Below are 22,494 nucleotides of genomic sequence, written 5' to 3' on the forward strand. Positions count from 1 at the left end.
GTACACATTACATTACACCGTAAAGCCCTTTTAACCCTGTACATTACAGTGTAGGTGTCAAGGTATTAAGGTTTAGCAGTCTGGGGTGTTAATACTGACACCAGTTGGTGTCCCTATAGGACCACACCCAAAGGTATTTAAAATTACACCCTTGAGTTTGAACATAACACCAAAGAGAACTACAGTACCAATTAATGGTTTTGTAATACCACCCAAAGGTGTTTGACTAACACCAAATAATCAACACAAGATTAAAATGACTGTGTGGTTCTCTATGTACAGTACACCAATCAACACCGCATCTTTTGCTGTGAAGGTTTCGATATGTGTTTGATAACAAAAAAGAATAATGTACCGAATAGCAATCCTTTATGACAAGGGCTGCGTTCGTTGACCTGTCCAGAGTTGCAGTCGATTGAACTATGATGTCACTCAATATCACTGATGATGTAAAAAAAATATAATCATTATGACATCAGTCGTGACCCTGATGACATCATAATGGGATTTCTGTAATGTCATGAGTTTGTGGGGTTTTCCTTTTTTTCTTTTTCTTTTTGCTTCAGATAAGAAGCTTACGGTACATGTTCTTTACCTTGGGGTTGCTGCGTGTATTATTCGCCATAAGCAGCACCCCTTGAAAATCTAGTACATGTACAGTCAGTCGGCAGGTCCCAAGAAAGTGGCTTCTTTCATCCAAGTGATATTCATGACTTGAGATGTTTTGCATATTTAATGAGCTTGATGCGGACCAAAACACCTTTTCATTCGGTTATTGCTGCTCTAATTGTGCATCAAATTTCATGATTTTGGTATCATTGTAAAGGAGAAGAATCATTCTTTCAGGCCATGTGTTTGAATTTATTCAAAGATTTTGTAATGTAGGTTTAAATTTTGATCTAATATATGCTACAAAATAATTATTTTCACCTGACAAAAGCTGCTATTTTCACACTTTATTTTTGTTTGAGCCCAAATGATTTTTAGATCATGATGAAGCTGAATATGTATGCTTTAAAATGGTATAGGTTTCAAAATAAGAATTGGTTTTATTAGGGTCAAGATCACACTTTTCATTGGCCAAGTACATAAAGCAGCTTGAAAACAAGAATACTGCACTCTGATTGGTCAAAGAGACCACACACTGGCAAATTCCAACGGTTCCAGTGCCTGGGTTCATGGGAAGGTCACACTTCCCATGTGGTAATCTCCTCAAATTACCCGTGCCTGTTGTTCTGTGAACCTTATCCAGCCAATCAGAACTCTGGATTTCATGCAAGTACAAAATTTCAGAAATCTTGTATTGTACCTTTGTGGGAAAAGTGTGATCTTGACCCGATAAAAAGGTGCCACATATCAAGAGTGACATTGTGAGAAAGTACAGAAGTTCAGCTTCATGGTGATATATATATCATTGAGGCTTATAATAAAAAGTTTTGCACAATTTGCAAAAGAAAACAGAGGAAGAAAATTCAGTTTTGAGGAACATTTTCAGGCCAGAAATTTAATTATTTATCAAAATATTGTATACAAAATAAATGACCTATATGAAAGAGTAACATTTACTCTATCTGATGGTGCAATAATGTTTCATTTAACTTGAGGTTAAAACAGGTAAATTCTTAGAGAAAGAAAATCCCACGAATCACGAGATTTTGCAAGGAGGATTCAGCCACGAGATGATTTGGATGAATCTGGCCTTTTTTATCATAAGCATAGGGACCTGCGGTCTGACTGTGTAGGCATGCTTCATTTTGAAGCAAATCTTTTTTTTCTTGTCAAATTTTCCTGGGCCAAAATAATCATTATTTTGTAGCAAAACGTTTTTTCATTCCTTCTTCTTTTCAAAGTTCTCTTGTCCACAATGAGATACATTTTGTATTGAAGTGCTTTTTTTTTTAACTTGTAAAATTCAAACCAGCATCCCCATGAAAAAATCATTCCCAGGGCTTTCTGTGGGGGAGGAGCCGTGGTGTAGTGGTTCTGACTCTCGCCTTGTAAACAGAGGGTCATGTGTTCGAATCCCATCGCGGTCTGGCGTCCTTTGGCAAGGCGTTAATCCACACTTTGCTAAATGGGTACCCGGTAGGATGGGAAAGTCATTGTAGCTTGTCCAGTACTGTGTGCGCCTCACCGGCGACCGACTGGAATACTCCCCAGGGAGTGGAGGATGTGCACACATTGTGTGCGGGAATGACTGCTTGAATCTGATGACCGGGGTAATAATATATCTGTAAAGTTGGAATGTATTAAGCGCTATGTAAAAGTGGATTATTATTAAATGAATTGATTTTTTTCCCCAACATGTATTTTTAATGATAAAAGGGATTTTTGTGAAAATTTCTAATGAAAACGGCTGATAGAATATAACTTAAATTGCACAATCATGAATATTAATTCTCTATGATATTTATTTTACTTTTATATTTATTGTAATTGTTTTAGACAAAAAGTTGATGTATTGAATTTAAGGTTTGAAAAAGGAAAGTTTAATTGAGTTTAATTCTGTTTTCTGATATTAAATCAATATTTTGTTTTTTTCTTATTGTATATAGATATAAACATATGGTATTGATTTGTTCCCATCATAGCCAAACGCACAATTTATTGTTTCTGTGTAGGTTAATTTATACTTGTCATGTGGCTTATAATCTAAACCAAAAGAGAACTGATTTTTATTGATCCATTAAAGCATTAATGAATGTTATTACAACATGTAATCAAATCGTCCTTCGTCTTTCATTACAGTTTGAGATTAATGTTTCGAAGGAACATCAAGTTATACTCTTTGTATTATTGATATTCCCGAGGCGCATAGTATTCTCATGATCATTAACCCCCCCAAAAAAAATTAAAAAATAAAAAATAAATAAATGAATAAATAAATAAAAAGGAAACAAAAATAATAAAAAAATCCTGTTTCATGCAGTGATGTTTTTAAAGTGAAAATTTTAGCTTAATTCTTGTTGACCTGGTTGTTTGATGAGACTATCATCTGACCAATCTACATGTAGACTTACCAGTGTGGAACATGTAACGATGCTTTAGACTTCGTCTGAGAGTATAGTGTGATTGCTTTTCATGAAGTTTTGCTGTTTGATCGACCTCTCACAGTGCAGAATTTTGAACCTACTGTAGGGCAAGAAATCCTATCACTTTGCGAAGATTATTCTTGTACCGAATCCAATCCAAGCAATGCCCGCTTCCCTCATGACTTCTAGTGTGTCGGCTGCTTTAAATTTTATGTATACAATATTGAAATAAATAAAAATTGCTGGATCCCTGAACAAAAGAACTTTTTCTCTCTCTCATATACTTCCATTCCCCAAGAATGGAAATCTGTAAATATTTTCAGGGTGAAATCTTCATATTTCATCGATAAGACAAAATTCTCAAGATACAGTTGTGTTTAAATGGTACTACTTACATGCACTTAGAAATTTAAAATACGTGTACTATAAAATTATGTGATCAACGGAAAAATTGTAATTTTCATAAAGGTCTAGAAAGGGGATACCATTGCAATGTTATGATAAATTGTTATTAAAAAAGTGCTTCATATACCCCTTTCATAAAGCCAATAAAACCTATCCTCCAATTAGCCGCCTAAGAGTAATGCGGATAATTCAATAAAAATTGCGTTCACAAACTCCGAAAATTATCCGCATTATTTTTACGAGCGCCCGTCCTGAAAAAGGTGGATAATCGTCATGACAACTGGACACGCCCCCTCCGATGCGGTTGTGTTGGAAAAGGGTGACCTTGTGACCGCACCATGGCAATTATCCGCATTATTTGGAAATACGTTCATAAACTCAAACTCTTGTCCCGATGCCGCTATTATGCGGATAATAGCAGCATCAGAATAATGCGGATAACTCTTGTCCTCCTCTGATTTTACGACCAAATTATGCTGCTATTAGCCGCATAATTTGGGTTTATGAAAGGGGTAATAATTTACATTATTGAATCTTTGCCGAAACTGTAGACATACTTTAATGGGTCCTAATATTAAGAGTATCACAGCACTTAATTATAATTAAAACACTAAAGGAAAATGTGATGAAAAAGAACAAGCAATCTTTCCTGCCTTCCCCTTCCCTTTTCATTATCACATGCTGACAAACACACATATTTTAATAGTCTGCAAGCACAGACTCCAATATGACACTTCAACCAATAACAGGTCTAGAATAAAGAGAAACACCAAAGGCTCTGTCTATGTCGTCCACAGTACATAGTTGAATGTAGACTCACTACGTCAGACTCTGCATTATGCGAATTATGGAGGTGCCATGGCCGAGTGGTTTAAGGCGCCTGGCTGTACATGTAAAGTCCGGGGTTCGATCCCCGGCGGCGGCACCTATGCCCGTGAGCAAGGCATTTAATCTACATTGCTCTTTTATCCTGCTTTCAAGTAAATGGAAATGCTATGTGCATTATTGGTAACTAGGTGTGCACTTGTTTAAAAAGAAAATTAAAACAAATTATGCGAATTGCGAAAACCAAGGGTCTTAGCCTGCAGACTACACATATTCTGCCCCTCCCTCTCTCTCTCTCTCTCCTTTATCTTTCTCCTATTCCCTCTTCTCTCTTTCTAGTCTTTCCCTTTTCATCTCTCTCCGCTTTCCTTTTCTTCTGTATTTCCCCCTGTCCCTATCTACCTGTGCATCTATCTCTTACCCTTCTCTCAACCTCATACTGATATTTTCAGCTTGCTTATCACTTCATAAAAAGCATCAGAATACAAAATGAATCATTGTATCTCCATACATGTTTTATTTTCTATATAAGAAAATGGTCTCAAAATATCTGTAGTATAAAAATATGAATTTGTGCATTAAAACCCCTTTTCTCTATAAAAACGAATGTGCAATCAACAAAAATACCTTCATGCAATAACTATCACATACATCTACACCTTTAAAAGTCTGATGCAGCATACAGTACATGTACATCTACGCCTATATGTAGTCCAATAATATAAAGTAGAAATATGACAGATTCTATTTGATCTATTTAAGCATTTTTAACTCAATCCTGCAAACCAGAGACTTGGGGGAAAGAGGGAATGTCATTTTTGTATACGCCTTTCATTAATTCATGGATGCAGCTGATTTCAAATCATGAAAGGTTAATTAAAAAACAGAATAAGCAGGCCTGGGTTTTTTGTTTATGGTACGAGCCGCACTCCATCTCAAATTCAAATTCATGATCTGGTTTCTAAAAACAATTCTGCTCTATTCTGCAGTCGAAGGTCTTGTTTCCCATGCGCTATAAGCCACACTATTTCCTTGCTGCACTCGTAACAAATGGTTCCAAGATATTTGCTCCAGTCACAATTGCTTCGCTGTAAATTCCGCACACTAATCAAATGAATTACTCCATCCCTGGATTTGCATTGTCATACTATACCCTACCATAAACATAAATCCCTATTGCAATCCTAACCCTACATTTTAGACAAAATTAAGCCTAATCTATTTCTACTCTGAATGAACAGCATGCTGCTATTTCAATGTACTTGGCCACCTGCTAAATACCAGTTGCTAATGTACGCATTTTTTTTTCTTGTGGATCGAATGAAAAGCAAAATTCAGAAGAATATATATGAATAATCAAGACATCAAAGTTGGTGTTTATCTCATTGAATATTAAACCACCATGCCATTTGAGTTCAAACGACCTTCTTCTAATCATGCGCAGACTGGCACTACAAACTGGCTTTATATTACAGTTTACTTCAAATAGTCATTCTATTCCTGTACAGGTACATCCTCAAATACTATTCTAAAATTATTGCAACAAATAAACAGTTCTCACATTTAAGACACTTAAGTAAAAAGTATAGTTTTATACATATTACACTGATGTTACTATACAAATTTCAGATATAGGTGACTTATATTATTTTGATTAAAAATCAGCTGCTTTTACGCTTCATCTGCCACCACTGTGCTATCCATTGGTTGATATTCTCCCTCTCTTGGTTTCTAATGGCTATCACCGAGGGAGGATCTAACTTGTTCTTCCCTCTGAGATCAAGATGGTGGGCCCCGTCGGGTATGATTCCAGCGACGAGGGTATCGGTCAGATTGGTGAGCACCCCGCCCTCATGCCAGGGGTCCAAAAGTCCATTGCTGGGGGGAGGGGCAAGGGAATGAAAAAATAGGATTTATCATTAAAGTCTGACCAATGCCAAACAGAACTCGATTATTCCAACAACTAGGGTATCGGATAGGTCATTGAGGACCCCACCCTAATGCCAGGGGTCCAGGAGCCCATTGCTGGTGGGAAGGGAATGAAAAAATATGATTTATCATTAAAGTCTGACCAATGCCAAACAGAACTCGATTATTCCAACAACTAGGGTATTGGCTGGGTTCTTGAGGACCCCACCCTACATGTAATTCATGCCAGGGGTCCAGGAGTTCATTGCTGGTGAGAAGGGAATGAAAAAAATTGGATTTATTATTAAAGTCTGACCAATGCCAAACACTACTAGATTATTCCAGCAACTAGGGTAATGGCTGGGTTCTTGAGGACCCCACCCTAATACCAGGAGTCCATTGCTGGTGGGAGGGGGGAAATGGAATGAAAAAGTGATTTATTTTTAAGTCTAAGTAATGCCAAACAGATAATTCTAGCAACTAGGGTATCGGCTAGGGAATGGAAAAATGATTTATCATTCAAGTCTAAAGATTACAGTAGTTCTATTGACAAGTCATGGTTATAAGAGGATGGTTATCCAATAATAAGGGTCCACATCACTTACTTACTAAAGCAAATTATACACATCATTTTACTAGGGCATTATAATAATTACACACAGGGGCGGATCCAGGATTTTCCAAAGGGGCAAAATTTGACAAGCCAGAAGAAAAGGTTTTCAACCAAAAATGAAGGATGTTTTGTCCCAGAACAAAAAATGACAAGCAGAAAAAAAATGACAAGCAAAAAAAAGGTCTTCACTTGCAAAAGGGGGGGGGGGCCTTCCATTTCAAAGGCATTTTTGTCTCACCTGCATAGCAGAGTGAGACTATAGGCCCCGCTTTTCCGACGGCGGCGGCGTCAACACCAAATCTTAACCGAAGGTTAAGTTTTTGAAATGTCATCATAACTTAAAAAATATATGGATCTAGTTCATGAAACTTAGCCATAAGGTTAATCAAGTATTACTGAACATCCTGCTTGAGTTTCACATCACATGACCAAGGTCAAAGGTCATTTAGGGTCAATGAACTTTGGCCAAATTGGGGGCATTTTTTCAATTACATGTACCATCATAACTTTGAAATTTTATGGATCTTATTCATGAAACTTGGACATAAGAGTAATCAAGTATCACTGAATAGCTTGTGCGCATTTCAGGTCACATGACCAAGGTCAAAGGTCAATGAACTTTGGCCATAATGGGGGTATCTGTTGAATTACCATCATAACCTTGAAAGTTTAAGATCTGATTCATGAAACTTGGACATAAGAGTAATCAAGTATCTGTGAACATCCCGTCCGAGTTTCAGGTCACATGACCAAGGTCAAAGGTCATTTAAGGTCAATGAACTTTGGCCATATGGGGGTATTTGTTGAATTACGATCATATCTCTGTAAGTGTATTGGTCTACATGTAGTTCATAAAACGTGGACATAAGAGTAACCAAGTATCACTGAACATCTTGTCCAAATTTCAGGTCACATGACCAAGGTCAAAGGTCAATGGACTTTGGCCATGTTGGGGGTATTTGTTGAATTACCATCATAACTCTGTAAGTATATTGGTCTAGTTCATAAAACTTGGACATACGAGTCATCAAGTATCACTAAATATCTCATGCGAATTACAGGTCACATGACCAAAGTCAAAGGTCATTTAAGGTCATTGAACTTTGGCCATTTTAGAGGTAATCATTAGATTGCTGTCATAACTTTCAAATTTTATAGATATAGTGTATAAAATGTGGATGTACATGTAGGGGTAATCAAGTATCACTGACAAGTTTTAGGTCACATGATCAAGGTCAAATGTCAATGAACGTAGTATTGTATCATGATATGAATGGTGTTTTTTGTGAATAATTATTTTATAGTAGTTTTCAAAGTCAGCATTGCTGCTATATTGAATCGCGTGATGCAGGTGAAACCGCCAGAGGCATTCCACTTGTTACATTACAAATTTTAATTTTGCTTCTCAAAAGGGGGCACGGTCCGGCAGTGCCCCCCCCCCCCCCTGGATCCGCCAGTGATTACACATACTTGTAACATTTGAATCAGTCAAAATGTTCAAAAGGTACCTGGAGCGTGTAATTTTTCGCCCGCCCTCAGTCATGTGTGTTATTTGTATGACATACATGTACATCCTAACCTCCTCTAAAATTCACCTCGTAAGTTATGTAGCTAGACAACAAAGTATATTGGAATAGAAGCATACTCACCTGAAAAATATATTACTAGAAGCAGTGATGTTCTTCCCCCCGAACTGAGTAATGATCCAATATGGGCGTGGCGTTACGTTCCACTGTGCTTTGCAGGCGGCAACCTGTGCATCATAATCCCAAGGCATGGAGTAAAACATGTCATTGATTCCATCTGCACAAGATGGCATTATCATTTCGGTACAGAACTGCAACAGAGAATTAGGAACAGAAAGAATAGCATGTTCAACATTTTGTATAATTGTGAATTAAATGGATGAAATGATTCAAAACATGAAATTATCTGTAGAAAGGACCCCAAATAATCCTTCCTGATTTCGGGAAGAATCGATTGTAAAGCCACATCATATCTTGTGACATCACAGGAGGCAGGCCACCAATATTGATGCACAAAGATTATGGGATGAGATCGAAACAACAATGTGTTCTTGTCGTCTTCAGGAGCACACCTGTTGAGACGTCGAGTTTGGGTGGTCCTTTTCACGACAACACATGCTAACAATAGAAAACAACACGGTGCACCCTTAAACCTCTACACTCACTCTTTTGTTTGTCATGGAAACCTTCAGAAGTTATTTTGAAACTTCTGTTTTTTTTTAGAATTTCTCTATTTACATGTACGATTGCTCAATCATACATGTATATTACACATATGTCACCAAAGAACACTGAATGTGATATTTAGAACACCTAAGAACACGGAATTGGCATTTAAGAAGGAAAATAGAGATCTCTAATTAATAGTAATACTTATTTACACAGGGTAGCCATTTTAGCTCTTATGAACTGTTCTTCCAGCAGGCCCTGCATAACATACATGTAATATTATAATTACCCTTCTCCATTCTAATATGTCGAGCACCTGAAAAGATGGCAGAAAGTCCCATTTTTTGAAGTCTTTGTAATGCCTCGGCCAGGGATTGAACCCATGACATCCCATTCATGAGGCGGACACTCAACCACTGAGCCACCATATCTGGTCTCTCCGAATCAAGGTAAGGGAAATTCGAAACTTACCTGGAAACTCCACCCCAGTTCTCCAAGACTTGCTGTGGCATCTTGACTGAGATTAAAACACTGGATGTTACCGGTGTAGTTATAGTAGAGACCAAGAGCTCCAGTCAGCTCCTCCAGGAGCTGATCGTCGGTTGGAGAGGGAGTCTTGAAGTATGAACACACCTCCTGTGATAAGTGACATAATGAATATCGCATTTATCGTCGTTGTCAGCATCCATTCGTCTCGAAAAGCTATGGTGAAGCGCTATATAGGTCTTACATTTTCTAGAGTGGCTGTAGATCCCCACTCTAGAGTGGCAGTCACGAGAGCAATTTGTACAGATGAAGGAGGATGGCGCACAGAGAGAGCTTTTTCTATTTGCACTTAATAAATCGATCTTTATTATTATCATTATTATGGCGCCGAGATAAGTGACATAATAATTATATTGCATTCATCGTCATCGTTGGATAAAGATGCTGCCCTCACCTTCCTCCAAGCATTTATGAGACAGCAATTATCTAGTGGCCTATTCAATGGCTCATTATCTATTACCACGGCTTTAATTCCAGCTGCTAAAGCACTTGGTACATTCATGGAATTAATCCTTCCAACTAGCTATTCACCTCACTGGGTTGAGTGCAGCACAATATGGATCAATGTCATGCTAAAGGAAATTGCAACATGCTTGGGATTTGAACCCACAACTCTGTTTCAGAGTCTTGAGCCAATCCCCTAGGCAACAATGCTCCACATTTAAAATCTGCATGTAAGTGTGATTTGGATCAATGTGGATCAATTTTGTGCCAAAGGAAATTACAACATGCTTGGGATTTGAACCCACAACCCTCTGTTTCAGAGTCTTGAGCCAATCCACTAGGCCACAATGCTCCACATTTAAATCTTAGTGTGATTTCACAAAGATGCTCCTAATTCAATGATTACAATTTTGGAGGATTGTATTGCTTTATGGTGAACCAAATATCTTGACACCTCAAAAATCACTCATTTAATGAAAAAATATGTCATGAACACAAATCTATTATATATCCCCTGGAATTTGATACCATTGTTATGTGGTATGTGTTTACGCTTGGATATGCAGGCGTATTCTGTGCTGTGATATAAAAAATATGATTTGTGCCATTGTAAGGCATGGCTGCAATTAATCAAATCTGGGCCCAGTCTTACAAAGAGTTACGATTGATCCAATCAATCGTAACTCTATGGAAATCCATCAGCATCGGCGGATCCAGGGGGGTGGCGCAGGGGGCGCGCGCCCCCCCTAATATCTGAGCGGCGCCGCTCAAAAAAAAAAAAGTAAAAGAAAGAAAAGGCGCCGCTTGAAAAAATAAAAATAAAGGAAAGAAAAGAAAACTACCCTTTTTCCAACAGCTTCGCCGGTAGTAGTGCGCTGCCTGCATATAACTGGTGCCAATTAAGAATAATAAGCGCCACCTAAATCTAAATCGGTGCCGGACAAGAATAATCAGCGCTATTTGGTTATAAATCGGCGCAAGTCAAGAAAAATTGACACTGCCAGAGTCTTAACCGGCGCCAATCAAGGATAATCAGCGCCACCTAAATCTAAATCGGCGCCGGACAATAATAATCGGCGCTGCCAGAGGCTTAACCGGCGCAGATCAAGAATAATCAGCCCCACATCTAAATCGGCGCCGGGCAAGAATAATCAGCGCTATTTGGTTATAAATCGGCGCAAGTCAAGAAAAATTGACACTGCCAGAGTCTTAACCGGCGCCAATCAAGGATAATCAGCGCCACCTAAATCTAAATCGGCGTCGGACAAGAATAATCGGCGCCATCTGGTTATAAATCGGCGCCGGTAAAGAAAAAAAATCGACGCTGCCTGAGTTCTTAACCGGCGCCGATCAAGAATAATCAGCTCCACCTAAATCCAAATCGGCGCCAGTCAAGAATAATCGGCGCCTCCTGGTTCTAAATCGGCGCCAGTCGATTATGAATTGCCGCTGCCTGAATCTTACGTGACGTCTGTAAAAATAATCAGCACTACTTGTTTAAATCGGCGCCGGTCAAGACAAATCGGCGCTGACTTTGTCTTAACCGGCGCCACCTAAATTTAAATCGGCGCCGGTCAAGAATGATCAGCGTCCCCTGGTTCCAATAAATAGGCGCCGGCAGAATAATGAAGAAGGGCCTATTGCCAACCAAATCTAGATCGGCGCGGGTCAAGAATGATCAGCGGCACCTAGCTGGTTATACATTTTATTGTTGAATGGTCATAACGAATAACAAAGCTTATCGCATGCCCTTACAGAGTGGACTGGGGCGGGACAGTTGCCCACAGATGTCATGAACTATTTAATTTGTTATTTTAAGAAATCCCAGAATCATACAAAAGTGTAGAGCAAATCCTTTAATTTTGATCTTATTTTCCAATGCTTTAGTAAAAAAAGGTCAGCCACTTTTCTTCTTTACACATCCACATCGTGCCACCTCTATGGCCTTTAGTGTAAGACAGCTACTCTAGTGTTTTATGAAGATGATTCGATATTTTAGTCCAAAACGTTGCTTATACCGGGAGTGTATAATTACGCAACCATGCAGACTATATTCGTTAGACCTTAATCAAACCACTAAATTTCATTTTCAATGTATAAATACAGTTTGTCAATACCTTTGTTTTAACGTTTAAGTGTTTACGCCACAAAATTTGATTTATTTTCATCTTCCATTAAGTTAAATATTATTCATCTGATCACTCAGGAAGAAGTTTAAAACAAAGATAACGATACCTATAAAACTGGAGAACTTTTTCCAAAGCTCTGTCTTGAAAGATCTCGTTCTGAATTCAGCTCATAAGCATTATATCCAGTTTCATCAAAGTAATTCGATAAAAATTACTCATCATTACAAATTGCCTTAGAAATAGTGAAAAACATCACAATATATAATTCTGTATATTCTGTATATAGGCCTAAACATCATGTACATGAAAATTGAATGATAATATAAAAATCTGGATTGGTGATGTATTACAAATGATTCATGATGACTTGTAGTATCATTGTATATGCAGTGGCGTCGATCCGGGGGGGGGGGCAGGGGGCGATAACCCACCAATGAAAATATTGGGTTAGGGGAGCAAACATATCGTCTTAATCATTGGTACCAAAATGCTTAGAATATAAACCTTTCTGGTCAGAATATAAAGAAATTTAAGCTCGCCCTCGGCACTCGCATTATCTGTGTAGTGAGATATGTATCCTCCTCATGAGTTACTACAAACAGTCCTAAACAGGCACCTTTTTCCTTTTTTCAGGTCAGTATACTATAAAAATTTAAGCTCGCGCTTCGCGCTAGCATTAATTTGTTGTGAGATATGTGTCTCTATCATGAGTCATAAAGATATATATGTATATATATATATATATATATGTATATATATATATATATATATACACACACACCTTTTTCAACATTTTCTTTTATGGCGCCGGTGAAGTGCAAAAGTTTGTGCGCCGCTCGGCAGTGCGCCCCCCCTTTCGCAAAAAGCTGGATCCGCCTATGATCAGTGTCATATTTTTTTCTACAGGGAATTCGCACAATCTCCTTAAATCAAAGAGAATCACACTGAATCTCAGGGCCTCGTCTTACAAAGAGTTACGATCGATCCGATCAATCACAACTATGGACGGCCAGCAACGTCAACACCTAAAAATGCCAATTTGTTCAAAATATTTTCTAGATATGATGTACATTCATACATTTATCGTTCTCTTGAAGATTCAGTGTGATTCTCTTTGATTTAAGGAGATTGTGTGAATTCCCTGGAGAAAAAATTATGACACTGATGGATTTCCATAGAGTTACGATTGATTGGATCAATCGTAACTCTTTGTAAGATGGGGCCCAGATTTCATTCAAGTCATTATTCTATGTGCATTCCATTAATTATCATTGTTAACCCATTCTTTTTAAATAAAATCAACATAAGACTTTGATACTGTGTTTATCAATCAATCCTCATTTAATTATTGAAAAAGGTGCTTTGCAATGGATTTTACTGCAACTCTTGTAGCATTACAGTACATGACTTCATTTATTATACTACATTCAAATCAAACTCAAATTTCGATAGATCTAAATTTATGTCGTTAAAATGAGAGGACTTTTAGATCAATCGCAATTTGAATTGATTTGAATCAATCTTAATATATCAGTAAGAAAGGTCCCAGCAGGATTCATTCAATGCAGACATGCCTTACTTGGCACAAATCAAAATTTACATCACAGCAAAGAATACCTACTGATTATCCAAACACAAACCTACGTTCCATAAATACATGTATGGTAGAAAATCGTTTGAGAGAAAATACTCTTTCAGGATACATACCATATATGCTTGGTGACACGACATTTGCTCCTGCGACGATTACTCCAGGCTTTACCTCATCTATTTTATAGGGTTGCGGTTGTAATACAGTTTTCAGTTAAATTTGGGTTTAGGGTTAAAATAGGGGTTACTGTTAAAGTTGGTCATTTGATTATTAGTTGGAATTCATAGCGGAGCAATAGCCCCAGGAGCAAATGTCACGAAACCACAAAACTTATGTATTCATGATCATTTCCTGTAATTAAAATTGGTGAATTGTTAAGGTTATTTATTTTTCAGGACTCATTCGGTGCAATTCATTTCAAGAAACCTTTAATACCGAAAGATTTATATGGGCTTTTAAAGATAGATGAATGCATCGATTGTCAAAGCAAAGAACAAACCTTAATTGGGAAAGCGGGAAGTGGTTCCAGGAAGTTGGCAGGGTAAGGATAGTCAACCATCGCTAGATTGAACCAGGTATCCGTTAACCATGATATTAAACCATCCACATCAGATGTTGTCTTCAGAGGGTTACAGAGTCTCATGATTCCTGCGAGTTTGGTACGACCAGATACTGTAAGGGAGAGATAAAGGTAAATGTCTGATGACAAAAGCAGTTGAAAGAAAAACATTGATTGAACACTGTCGTGATGAATCAGTGATCTTTAAAGGCCTGGTCCCACTGGCCGACAGACAAAAAACGTATTCATAACGGATACAGCGGACAAGCAAAATTCGGGGTGGCTACATCCGTTTTCATCTGCTCCAGGCAATGGACAAATGGGCGAACAATGAAATCACAGTGGACGGATGCTTGACGGATATAAAGCGTATGACACATGTATGCTAAGTGTACACAAAGGATACATAACGTATTCCAACGAATGGCAAGATATTTTCCGTTTACATCCTCTCTGCAATCCGTAAGTGCAGTGGGACCAAGCCTTAAGCATTTTCTTTTTACCATCATCAACTTCACTGTCACTTTAAATTCAAACATCCTCATTCTTGCCACTGGAATAATTGTTATCATTATAATTATCATCACCCTCAATCATCATGATCATCATCATCCTCATCATTGTCATCATCGCTATCATCATTATCACCCTCAATCATAATCATCATCACCCTCAATCACCATCATCATCACCCTCAATCATCATCATCATCATCGTCACCATCAGCATCAACATCATCTTAATTCTTCCCTTATCACCAATACCAACATCATCAGCCTCATCATCAACAAAATGATCTCTTCTGTCCACACCATCATCATCTCCATTTAATAGTCATTATTCCTGTCACCACCGCAACCTCTAGGCACCACCACACCACAACAAATGATATTTTTGACCAGGCGTGGCAAAACCCACAAAACCTGCTCTATCACTTTGAAATTTTCAGTAAGAGGACATCAAAAAAAGGTTTGGGTCAGAATGATCAAATTTCATTTTTTTGTATTTTTCTGAAGAGTACTGGTATAACAAACCCATAATTATTTTTAGACAGTTTTAATTATACACATATTTTGCCTTTTCTGCTGTTCTGTTGCAATTCATTCATCTTCCAGAGAACCAAAGCATTCTCCTTATTTTGAACAAAAATAAATTAAACACTTGATAAGCACTTGCATTAATCCTCTGTAATCATTAACAGGATATGCCTAATTAGTGTCACAGCTTTGGAGGTAGTTCATTGACCCTCTTTTAGGGAAATTTCAATGGTATATAATCCTCTTTTTTGTTACCTTTGGACAATAGCATGAGGGTAAGTGTGCTTCTAAGGTCAAAACTAACATTCCGTGGTGTCGAATGTTCTTCTCTTTGAATGAGGGTTAGGATTATCTTATAGTAGTGACTAAAATATCATTTTAAAGTGAAAAATTTCCTCTTTCAGTAGGAATAATTATCTGAAAATTTGTTTCTGGCGACTCTTGGGGGTTTGCCATGCCTTGTCAGATTTATAGTGTATATCCACTTATGCTTCATTCTCATCATGTAACCACCATTAACAATCAACCTTCCTACATCAAAACACCCCTCCAAAGTTGTGATGAGACAGACGATAGGAGGGGCAAAAATGATTCATCTCTTTAACATACAATGGCATGCCCCTCCAGCATTTTTGGATCAGAACTATCTGGAGCTACTACAATCTTCAATAACTCACCAGATTGGCCAAGTCGCTTGATAACATCCCAGCTCTTGTGGACAGAATCATAACAAAGTTGACTGGCAGCCTGGAAATCCTTACTGATCGTAACATATTGTGAGTTGCATGGAGTCAGGCCGGTAAACTGCCATATTGGGGCCGACGCAGCTATCGCTCTGGTTGAAAGTTCAAATGAAATTGGAATGAAAGGGAATCACAGATGATGAAGAGAGGGACATACATGTACAGTTTTGCTCAAAATTTTAAGTGAACCCACCACTCAATGCACTCCTTCATGCTGAGTGTTGAATGCAGACAACAACATTACCATGCTCGGCAAACACACAGTTCTAAACAAACTTTATTGAATATATTTTATCACCTGTCTTCACAATTAAGTATCTAAAACTTGGCAGAACTTAAAACACTTTAAATATGTTCATTTTCTGGTTGGGTTCACTAACTTTTGAGCACCACCAGGGGTGTGAGTGGTCACTAATAAAAAGATCTGAAAAAAGCTGAAACTTGTAGAAAAAGTCTGAAATAGAAAGAGCTCCCATACTTTTTGTACAGAGGAAAGCCAAAAATAAGCTGAAAATAAAAACAAAAAAAATCTGAAATCAGATAAAAATCTGAACTCTCACACCCCTGAGCACCACTGTATACTGAATATTTCATTAAAGCATTTCATCATTTTCGTCACAGTTAGGCCTACTCCCTGTGGGTCAACTACTTTTTCCTAAATAGCAAGCACCACAAATGAGAATTGAAGAATTAAGAAATATTTGAGTGAACCATGAATGAGCGCGGGGAAGAATTATAATGCTCGTCTAATTACAGACAGAGCTCTGCACAACAAAAACCCCACTCACCCTGCGATGGCATTAGGATACTTCATACGCATCCAGGCGGCCAGCATCCCTCCGTACGAGCCTCCGAACGCGATAACGGGAGAGCCTGAGACATCACCTAGCGAGTTGGCCTTGTACCAGTCAAGAAAGACTGCAAAGTCTGCAAGGGCTTGCTCAGACGTCAGGTAACCAAGGTGGGCAGCATCCTCAACACACAAAAGAAAGAAATTGTGATTAAAATTCAATTTTTCAATTCAAATTTGTGTTCAAACCTGTCATAAAAAACATATAATACATTTCATATACATACGCATATTACTACACATTATAGATAAATAGAAATAATTCAGCATTATAAATAACAGCAAAAAAATAATTGCACAGAAATGTTTGTACCTTGTACGAATCATTCCCGTATGGCAGGGATTTCCCATAGTAACGATGCTCAGCAAATATGACGATAGCCTTGTATTCAACAGCCAAATCCCATACAAGACCCTACAAGATGGAAGAACAAGAATACATCATCATCATCTATTATTATTATTATTATTATTATTAATATCATCACCATCATCATCATCATCATCATCATTAGTAGTAGTAGTATAGTATTATCATTATTATTATTTGCAAAACATTAAACACACACAAAGGAAAATATAATTTAAACTTACACTATTTTCACAAAACATGTTAATGTCTCCCTCGTTGCCTGTGTACAGGAATATTGGTCCACCTTTCATCCAGAATTCATCTGAAACCAGATAACGCATCTGAAATGTGTCCTGGTTGGTGAAGCTGAAATGATCAACCTGAAATAAAGAATGATGATGATTATGAGTAGAAGTAGATGAGACTGGAAGGAGAAGAGGACGGAGGAAAGAGAAGAAAAAGATGGAGGAGGAGAAGAAGGAGGAGGAAAAGAAGGATAAGATGAAGAAGGAGAAAGAGAAGGAGAAAGAAGGAGGAAGGTGGAGGAGAAGAAGAAGAAAAGGAGGAGGAGAAGGAGAAAGAGGAAGGCAGAGGAGAAGAAGATGAAGGAGGAGGTGAAGGAGAAAGGAGGAGGAAGAAGGTGGAGGAGAAGAAGAAGAAGAATGATAAGAAGGAGAAGAAGAAGAAGAAAGGAGGGGGAAGTTGGAGGAGGAGGAGGAAGGTGGAGGAGAAGAAGAAAAAGAAAAGGAGGAGAAGGAGGAAGAGATGAAGGAGGAGAAGGAGGAAGAGATGAAGGAGGAGGAAGAAGAAGAAAAAAGAGGAGGAAGGCGGAGGAGAAGAAAAGGTAGAGGAAGAAGGAGAAAGAGAAGGAGGAGAAAGAAGGAGGAAGGTGGAGGAGAAGAAGAAGAAAAGGAGGAGAAGGAGAAAGGCGGAGGAGAAGATGAAGGAGGAGGAAGGCGGAGGAGAAGATGAAGGAGGAGGTGAAGGAGAAAGGTGGAGGAGGAGGAAGGTGGAGAAGAAGAAAAGGAGGAGAAGGAGAAAGAGGAGGAAGGCGGAGGAGAAGAAGAAGATGAAGGAGGAGGTGAAGGAGAAAGGAGGAAGGTGGAGGAGAAGAAGAAGCAGGAGGAGAAGAATGATAAGAAGATCGAAGAAAAGGAGGGGGAAGTTGGAGGAGGAAGGTGGAGGAGAAGAAGAAAAAGAAAAGGAGGAGAAGGAGGAAGAGATGGAGGAGGAGGGAGAAGAAAAAGGAGGAGGAAGGCAGAGGAGAAGAAAAAGGAAAAAAAAGAATTAAAGAGGAAGAAGAGAAAGAGGAAATAGAGGAAGAGGAAGATGAAGGAAAAGAGTAAGAGGATAGATAAGACTAATTAAGAGAAAGAGGAAGTAATACTAATATTAAATAGTTGTAGTACATCCTGAAATAATATTGATTCACAATTTTCAACGATAATGTGCCATACTTAATTAATAATACTCTACAACAAGTTTCAAGTTTGAATGTATTTCATTTTGACTCAACTCAAAACATAGCAAATCATTACAGGTATATCAAAAGCTAAAAATTGATATCTAGATTCCAGACAACACATTTTTGCTAATGATTGGTAAGCAGTAAGAATGACTTCAATATTCAACTGGAGTTCTGCTATTAATTATTGAGATAATTTGGCCTAACTATTCTCTAATTTATTTCTTATTTTGTACTCAGTTCTGCAATGTAAATTCAAATTCAATAAAATATTATTAAAGTACTTGCCATTTCCCTGGATAGCGACTTACCTTTTGCTCGAAATATTTTTCTTGATGAGAATAACTGCATCCTTGACTGCTGATCTTAGCTTCCAATTTGCTGTTGATTCGCCGCCCAAATCTAGCAGACGAAGCAAAACCACTGGCACAGGCACCGGCACTCCAGCATGCCAGGCAAACTGTGATCAACGACAAAGTGATCAACGGACCTGTCGTCCGGCCACTCCGTCTCCGGCGAATGTGGGAGTTCATGCTAGATATTAAATCTCTCGTACATATACAAAGTATGTTACGATGTTGTCCCCGCTGGGAATTATATGACCAAGAAAGCTAGAATTTAAGTTAAAAGACCGTCAAAACTCGCAGCAGCTGCGGCCCACAGACAGTGCAGTCTATCGCACTGTCGGGTTTTCTTGTCCCACGTGTCATGTGATTCCCTTGGTCATGTGATACGTGAGTCATTTGATCAGGTGACACATTAGTCACTAATCTCGTAAGTAAAAAGAGTGAAACACATTTTTTTCATGAAAAGTTCAAAATATGTTGAACAAAATATAATTCAATTTTTTCATAGGCCTAATAATTAGATTATTATGTTCGTAAATGGTACATATATTTTATATATGATATTTTTTTCATTTTTAAGAAAATCAGGTGCCTCGAAAAAACACTTTTTTCCCCAATACCGTGTACAAAAACGTAATACAGAACCAGTTGGACCAGTAGAATTTCATGTGGTAACTTGGGAACAGAGACATCGGTTTGCTGATGTACAGGCGCGGTTTAGAGGGGGGCTTTGGGGACTGAAGGCCCCCCCCCAAAAAAAAAAAATAGATGTATGTAGACCCTATATGCAGTATTCCATTCATGTCGTCAACCGTCAACGTGCTCTAAAATCAAAGTTTTTACTATATTCAAATTCGAATAAAAATTCTCGCTCGGTCACCAAACTCTCCCTCGAAAAAATAACATTTAAATGCAGAATACACCAATGCTCTCTTAAAGTGCGAGTATAGGAAGTCAATGTTCTCCTACAATACAGTAGACTGCCTTGCAATTTTTTTTTTAAATTAACCTCCCTATGACCCGATATAATTCACCCACCACAAATATAACAAATATACTCATGATACTAGTGCCATAAAATCGATGTTTTAACTCTAAACTTGTTCGTGCTTCGTCAAAAGCGCTCCGATTTTTTGTCATTCTTTAGTTTTAATTTTCTTCTTTTTAGAAAATGGCTCTGTCACTATATTATACTCACAGATTAAGGCTAAAATTATTTAAAATAGTTTAGAGTTTGGAGTGTCGATCCATGTTTCGGATGGCGAGAGGCAATTATAATGTGATATAACATTTACAATTTGTATTTTTGTGTTAAGTTTGATGGTTTACAGCGCGCTTTCAGATGTTTTTCAAACCCCTTTTTGCAATGGATTTATAATCATGATAATTTTTCATTTTGTCAAAAATTATTGGGCAAGGCAAATGTGTTTGCCGAATCCCCATTTTCATGGCGATCGCCCCCTGCCCATCTGCATCTTTAACACCATCAGGCCCTGATGCATGTTATAGATGAAAAATTATCAAGCATTTTTTTTTGCTCGGTCGCTACGCTCCATCGCATATTAGAAATATTTTTTATAGGAGGGGGACAAGCTGCTTGGTCAATATAAGGCTACCCACAATAGACCATTTCCATTGTACTGAATAAACCAACGTCGAAAATTTATCAAGCCTCCATCTATCGCATATTGGTATGCACGGTCAGCTAAAAGTGGGTCAGTCCAATCATTAGTATATAATGTCACAGCCATATCGGGGGGACCATGATAGGCCTTACAATAGCAGGGGCGTCGATCACTGAACTAGAAATACGTATTTCTAGTTCAGTAACGTCGATATACTGAAACGAGGGAGCGCGATAGCCATCGATGAAACTTTGGGAGCAAACAAATCGATCCCCCCCCAAAAAAAAAAAAAAAAAAAAAAAAAAAACTCGAACAATAATATCTAAAATTTTCAGCTTGCACTTCGCGGTCGCAATAATTGTTTATCTGGGATAATTAATATCTTTTTTTTTAACGTGCTTAAACTGCCCGTTTTTTCGAGTTAGAATATCAAAAAATTTCAGCGTCTCGCATTTCACGCTCTCATCACTTTTTGTTTTATTAAATATACCCATCCTGTTTATTCCCTATAAATGAATGGGCTTATAGAAATATACAAACATTTCATCTTGCGCTTCATGTATATACATATCCTTTCGATCATGGTTATAGGACGCAACTTGTTCATGTTCACGATAAAAACATGCCCCCGGGAAACATATTCAGAATATATGATTTTCAGATCTAAGCAGGGAGACCGGGGAGAAATTGGACATTTTTGCATAATCAGGAAGGATTCCTTGTAACTTTTAATTTTTTTGTCAAGCTAGGCCATTATCATAATGTATATGAGGTATATAATGAAGTATGTATTGCCACCCCTACATTATTCTATTTTGTGTAATTTATGATTTTTGAAACCCCTTATTTGGGGGTAATTACATGGGAAACTCCGGGGTGCAATGGGACATCAAGAGGGGTGAAATTGGACACATGGAGCGAAATGGGACGACCACAAAAGAATCAGTATAAATCCTCACTTAGGAGATTAATGATGAAACAAACGATTTTTAATGAAGATATTATATAAGGCAAAAAGAGATGAATTTGTGGACAGAAGGCCCTTTACAAGCTATTAACAGTCACTTGGTTGAGGAAAAAAAAACATAATTGCAGAACATTTTGAATTTTCCCCTCTATACAAAGTGCAAACACCATTCTCGCCCTTTTCTTCCTAAAAGTACCTTTTTACTATATACAGTATAGTAAAAGGTAGGCCTACACATATTTCTGGTCTTCAAACTAAAGATATTATCTAATAGATGATCTATGATGATGACTTAATTAACACTTTAACATTGGTGAATTACTAATAAGAAAAGTCAACCAATAATTGAAAGAAAGATTATTATAAAAATTATGAGCTAAATCACACATCAGTATACATTCTATCGCACTGATTCATTTCCAAATAAAACAATTTCTTTCCTTTTCCCCCTCTTTTTTTTCATTTGAAGATATTGCACTTCTACAACTAATGAGCACACAAACATGGGTCATAACTTTGTAATTAAACATCGTCTATTGAAGAACACAAACAACGCTGAAACAACTGTTGTAACACTCAACAAGTCAAAATATGATAACAATTATTTAACCATTACATACCAATTCTCTTATAAAATCATTGTTTTCCTTGAATATTAAACCCTGAATGTAAATTTGCCTGGATTAACATTCTTTACACAATACTTAAGAGATTCAAACATCTGTTAGTATAAAATTACAAAAGGTTGTGAGCTTTTCAGTCTAGTAGACACAGAGCTGCAAATCAGACTGAAATTTTCCCTCCTTGAAAAATCATGCTATTATTTGTAAAACAATGAAAAATAAACTTCCAACATAAAAT

General features: G+C 37.7%; 1 protein-coding gene across 1 annotated transcript; it reads right to left on the reverse strand.

Annotated features, from left to right (window-relative positions):
* Window positions 1-4,756: 4,756 nt before the first annotated feature.
* Window positions 4,757-19,435, reverse strand: LOC129261381 (lysosomal Pro-X carboxypeptidase-like). The gene is made up of 9 exons (XM_064099055.1): window positions 19,006-19,435; window positions 17,472-17,609; window positions 17,191-17,292; window positions 16,816-17,000; window positions 15,962-16,119; window positions 14,188-14,360; window positions 9,450-9,614; window positions 8,433-8,620; window positions 4,757-6,140 (listed from the first exon to the last, which is right to left on the reverse strand). The coding sequence occupies exons 1-9, from the start codon at window positions 19,225-19,227 to the stop codon at window positions 5,924-5,926; spliced, it is 1,548 nt and encodes a 515-aa protein (XP_063955125.1). The 5' UTR covers window positions 19,228-19,435; the 3' UTR covers window positions 4,757-5,923.
* Window positions 19,436-22,494: the final 3,059 nt, after the last annotated feature.

The sequence above is a fragment of the Lytechinus pictus genome, chromosome 5, assembly GCF_037042905.1.
Source record: "Lytechinus pictus isolate F3 Inbred chromosome 5, Lp3.0, whole genome shotgun sequence".
NCBI classification, from domain to species: Eukaryota; Metazoa; Echinodermata; class Echinoidea; order Temnopleuroida; family Toxopneustidae; genus Lytechinus; species Lytechinus pictus.

Coding starts and splice junctions, on each gene's coding strand:
- LOC129261381 (XM_064099055.1), bottom strand. CDS start 19,227: ATGAACTCCCACATTCGCCGGAGACGGAGTGGCCGGACGACAGGTCCG. Junction 17,610..19,005: donor AAAAATATTTCGAGCAAAAG/GTAAGTCGCTAT, acceptor TCTTTATTTCAG/GTTGATCATTTCAGCTTCAC. Junction 6,141..8,432: donor TCTAGTAATATATTTTTCAG/GTGAGTATGCTT, acceptor CCCTCCCCCCAG/CAATGGACTTTTGGACCCCT.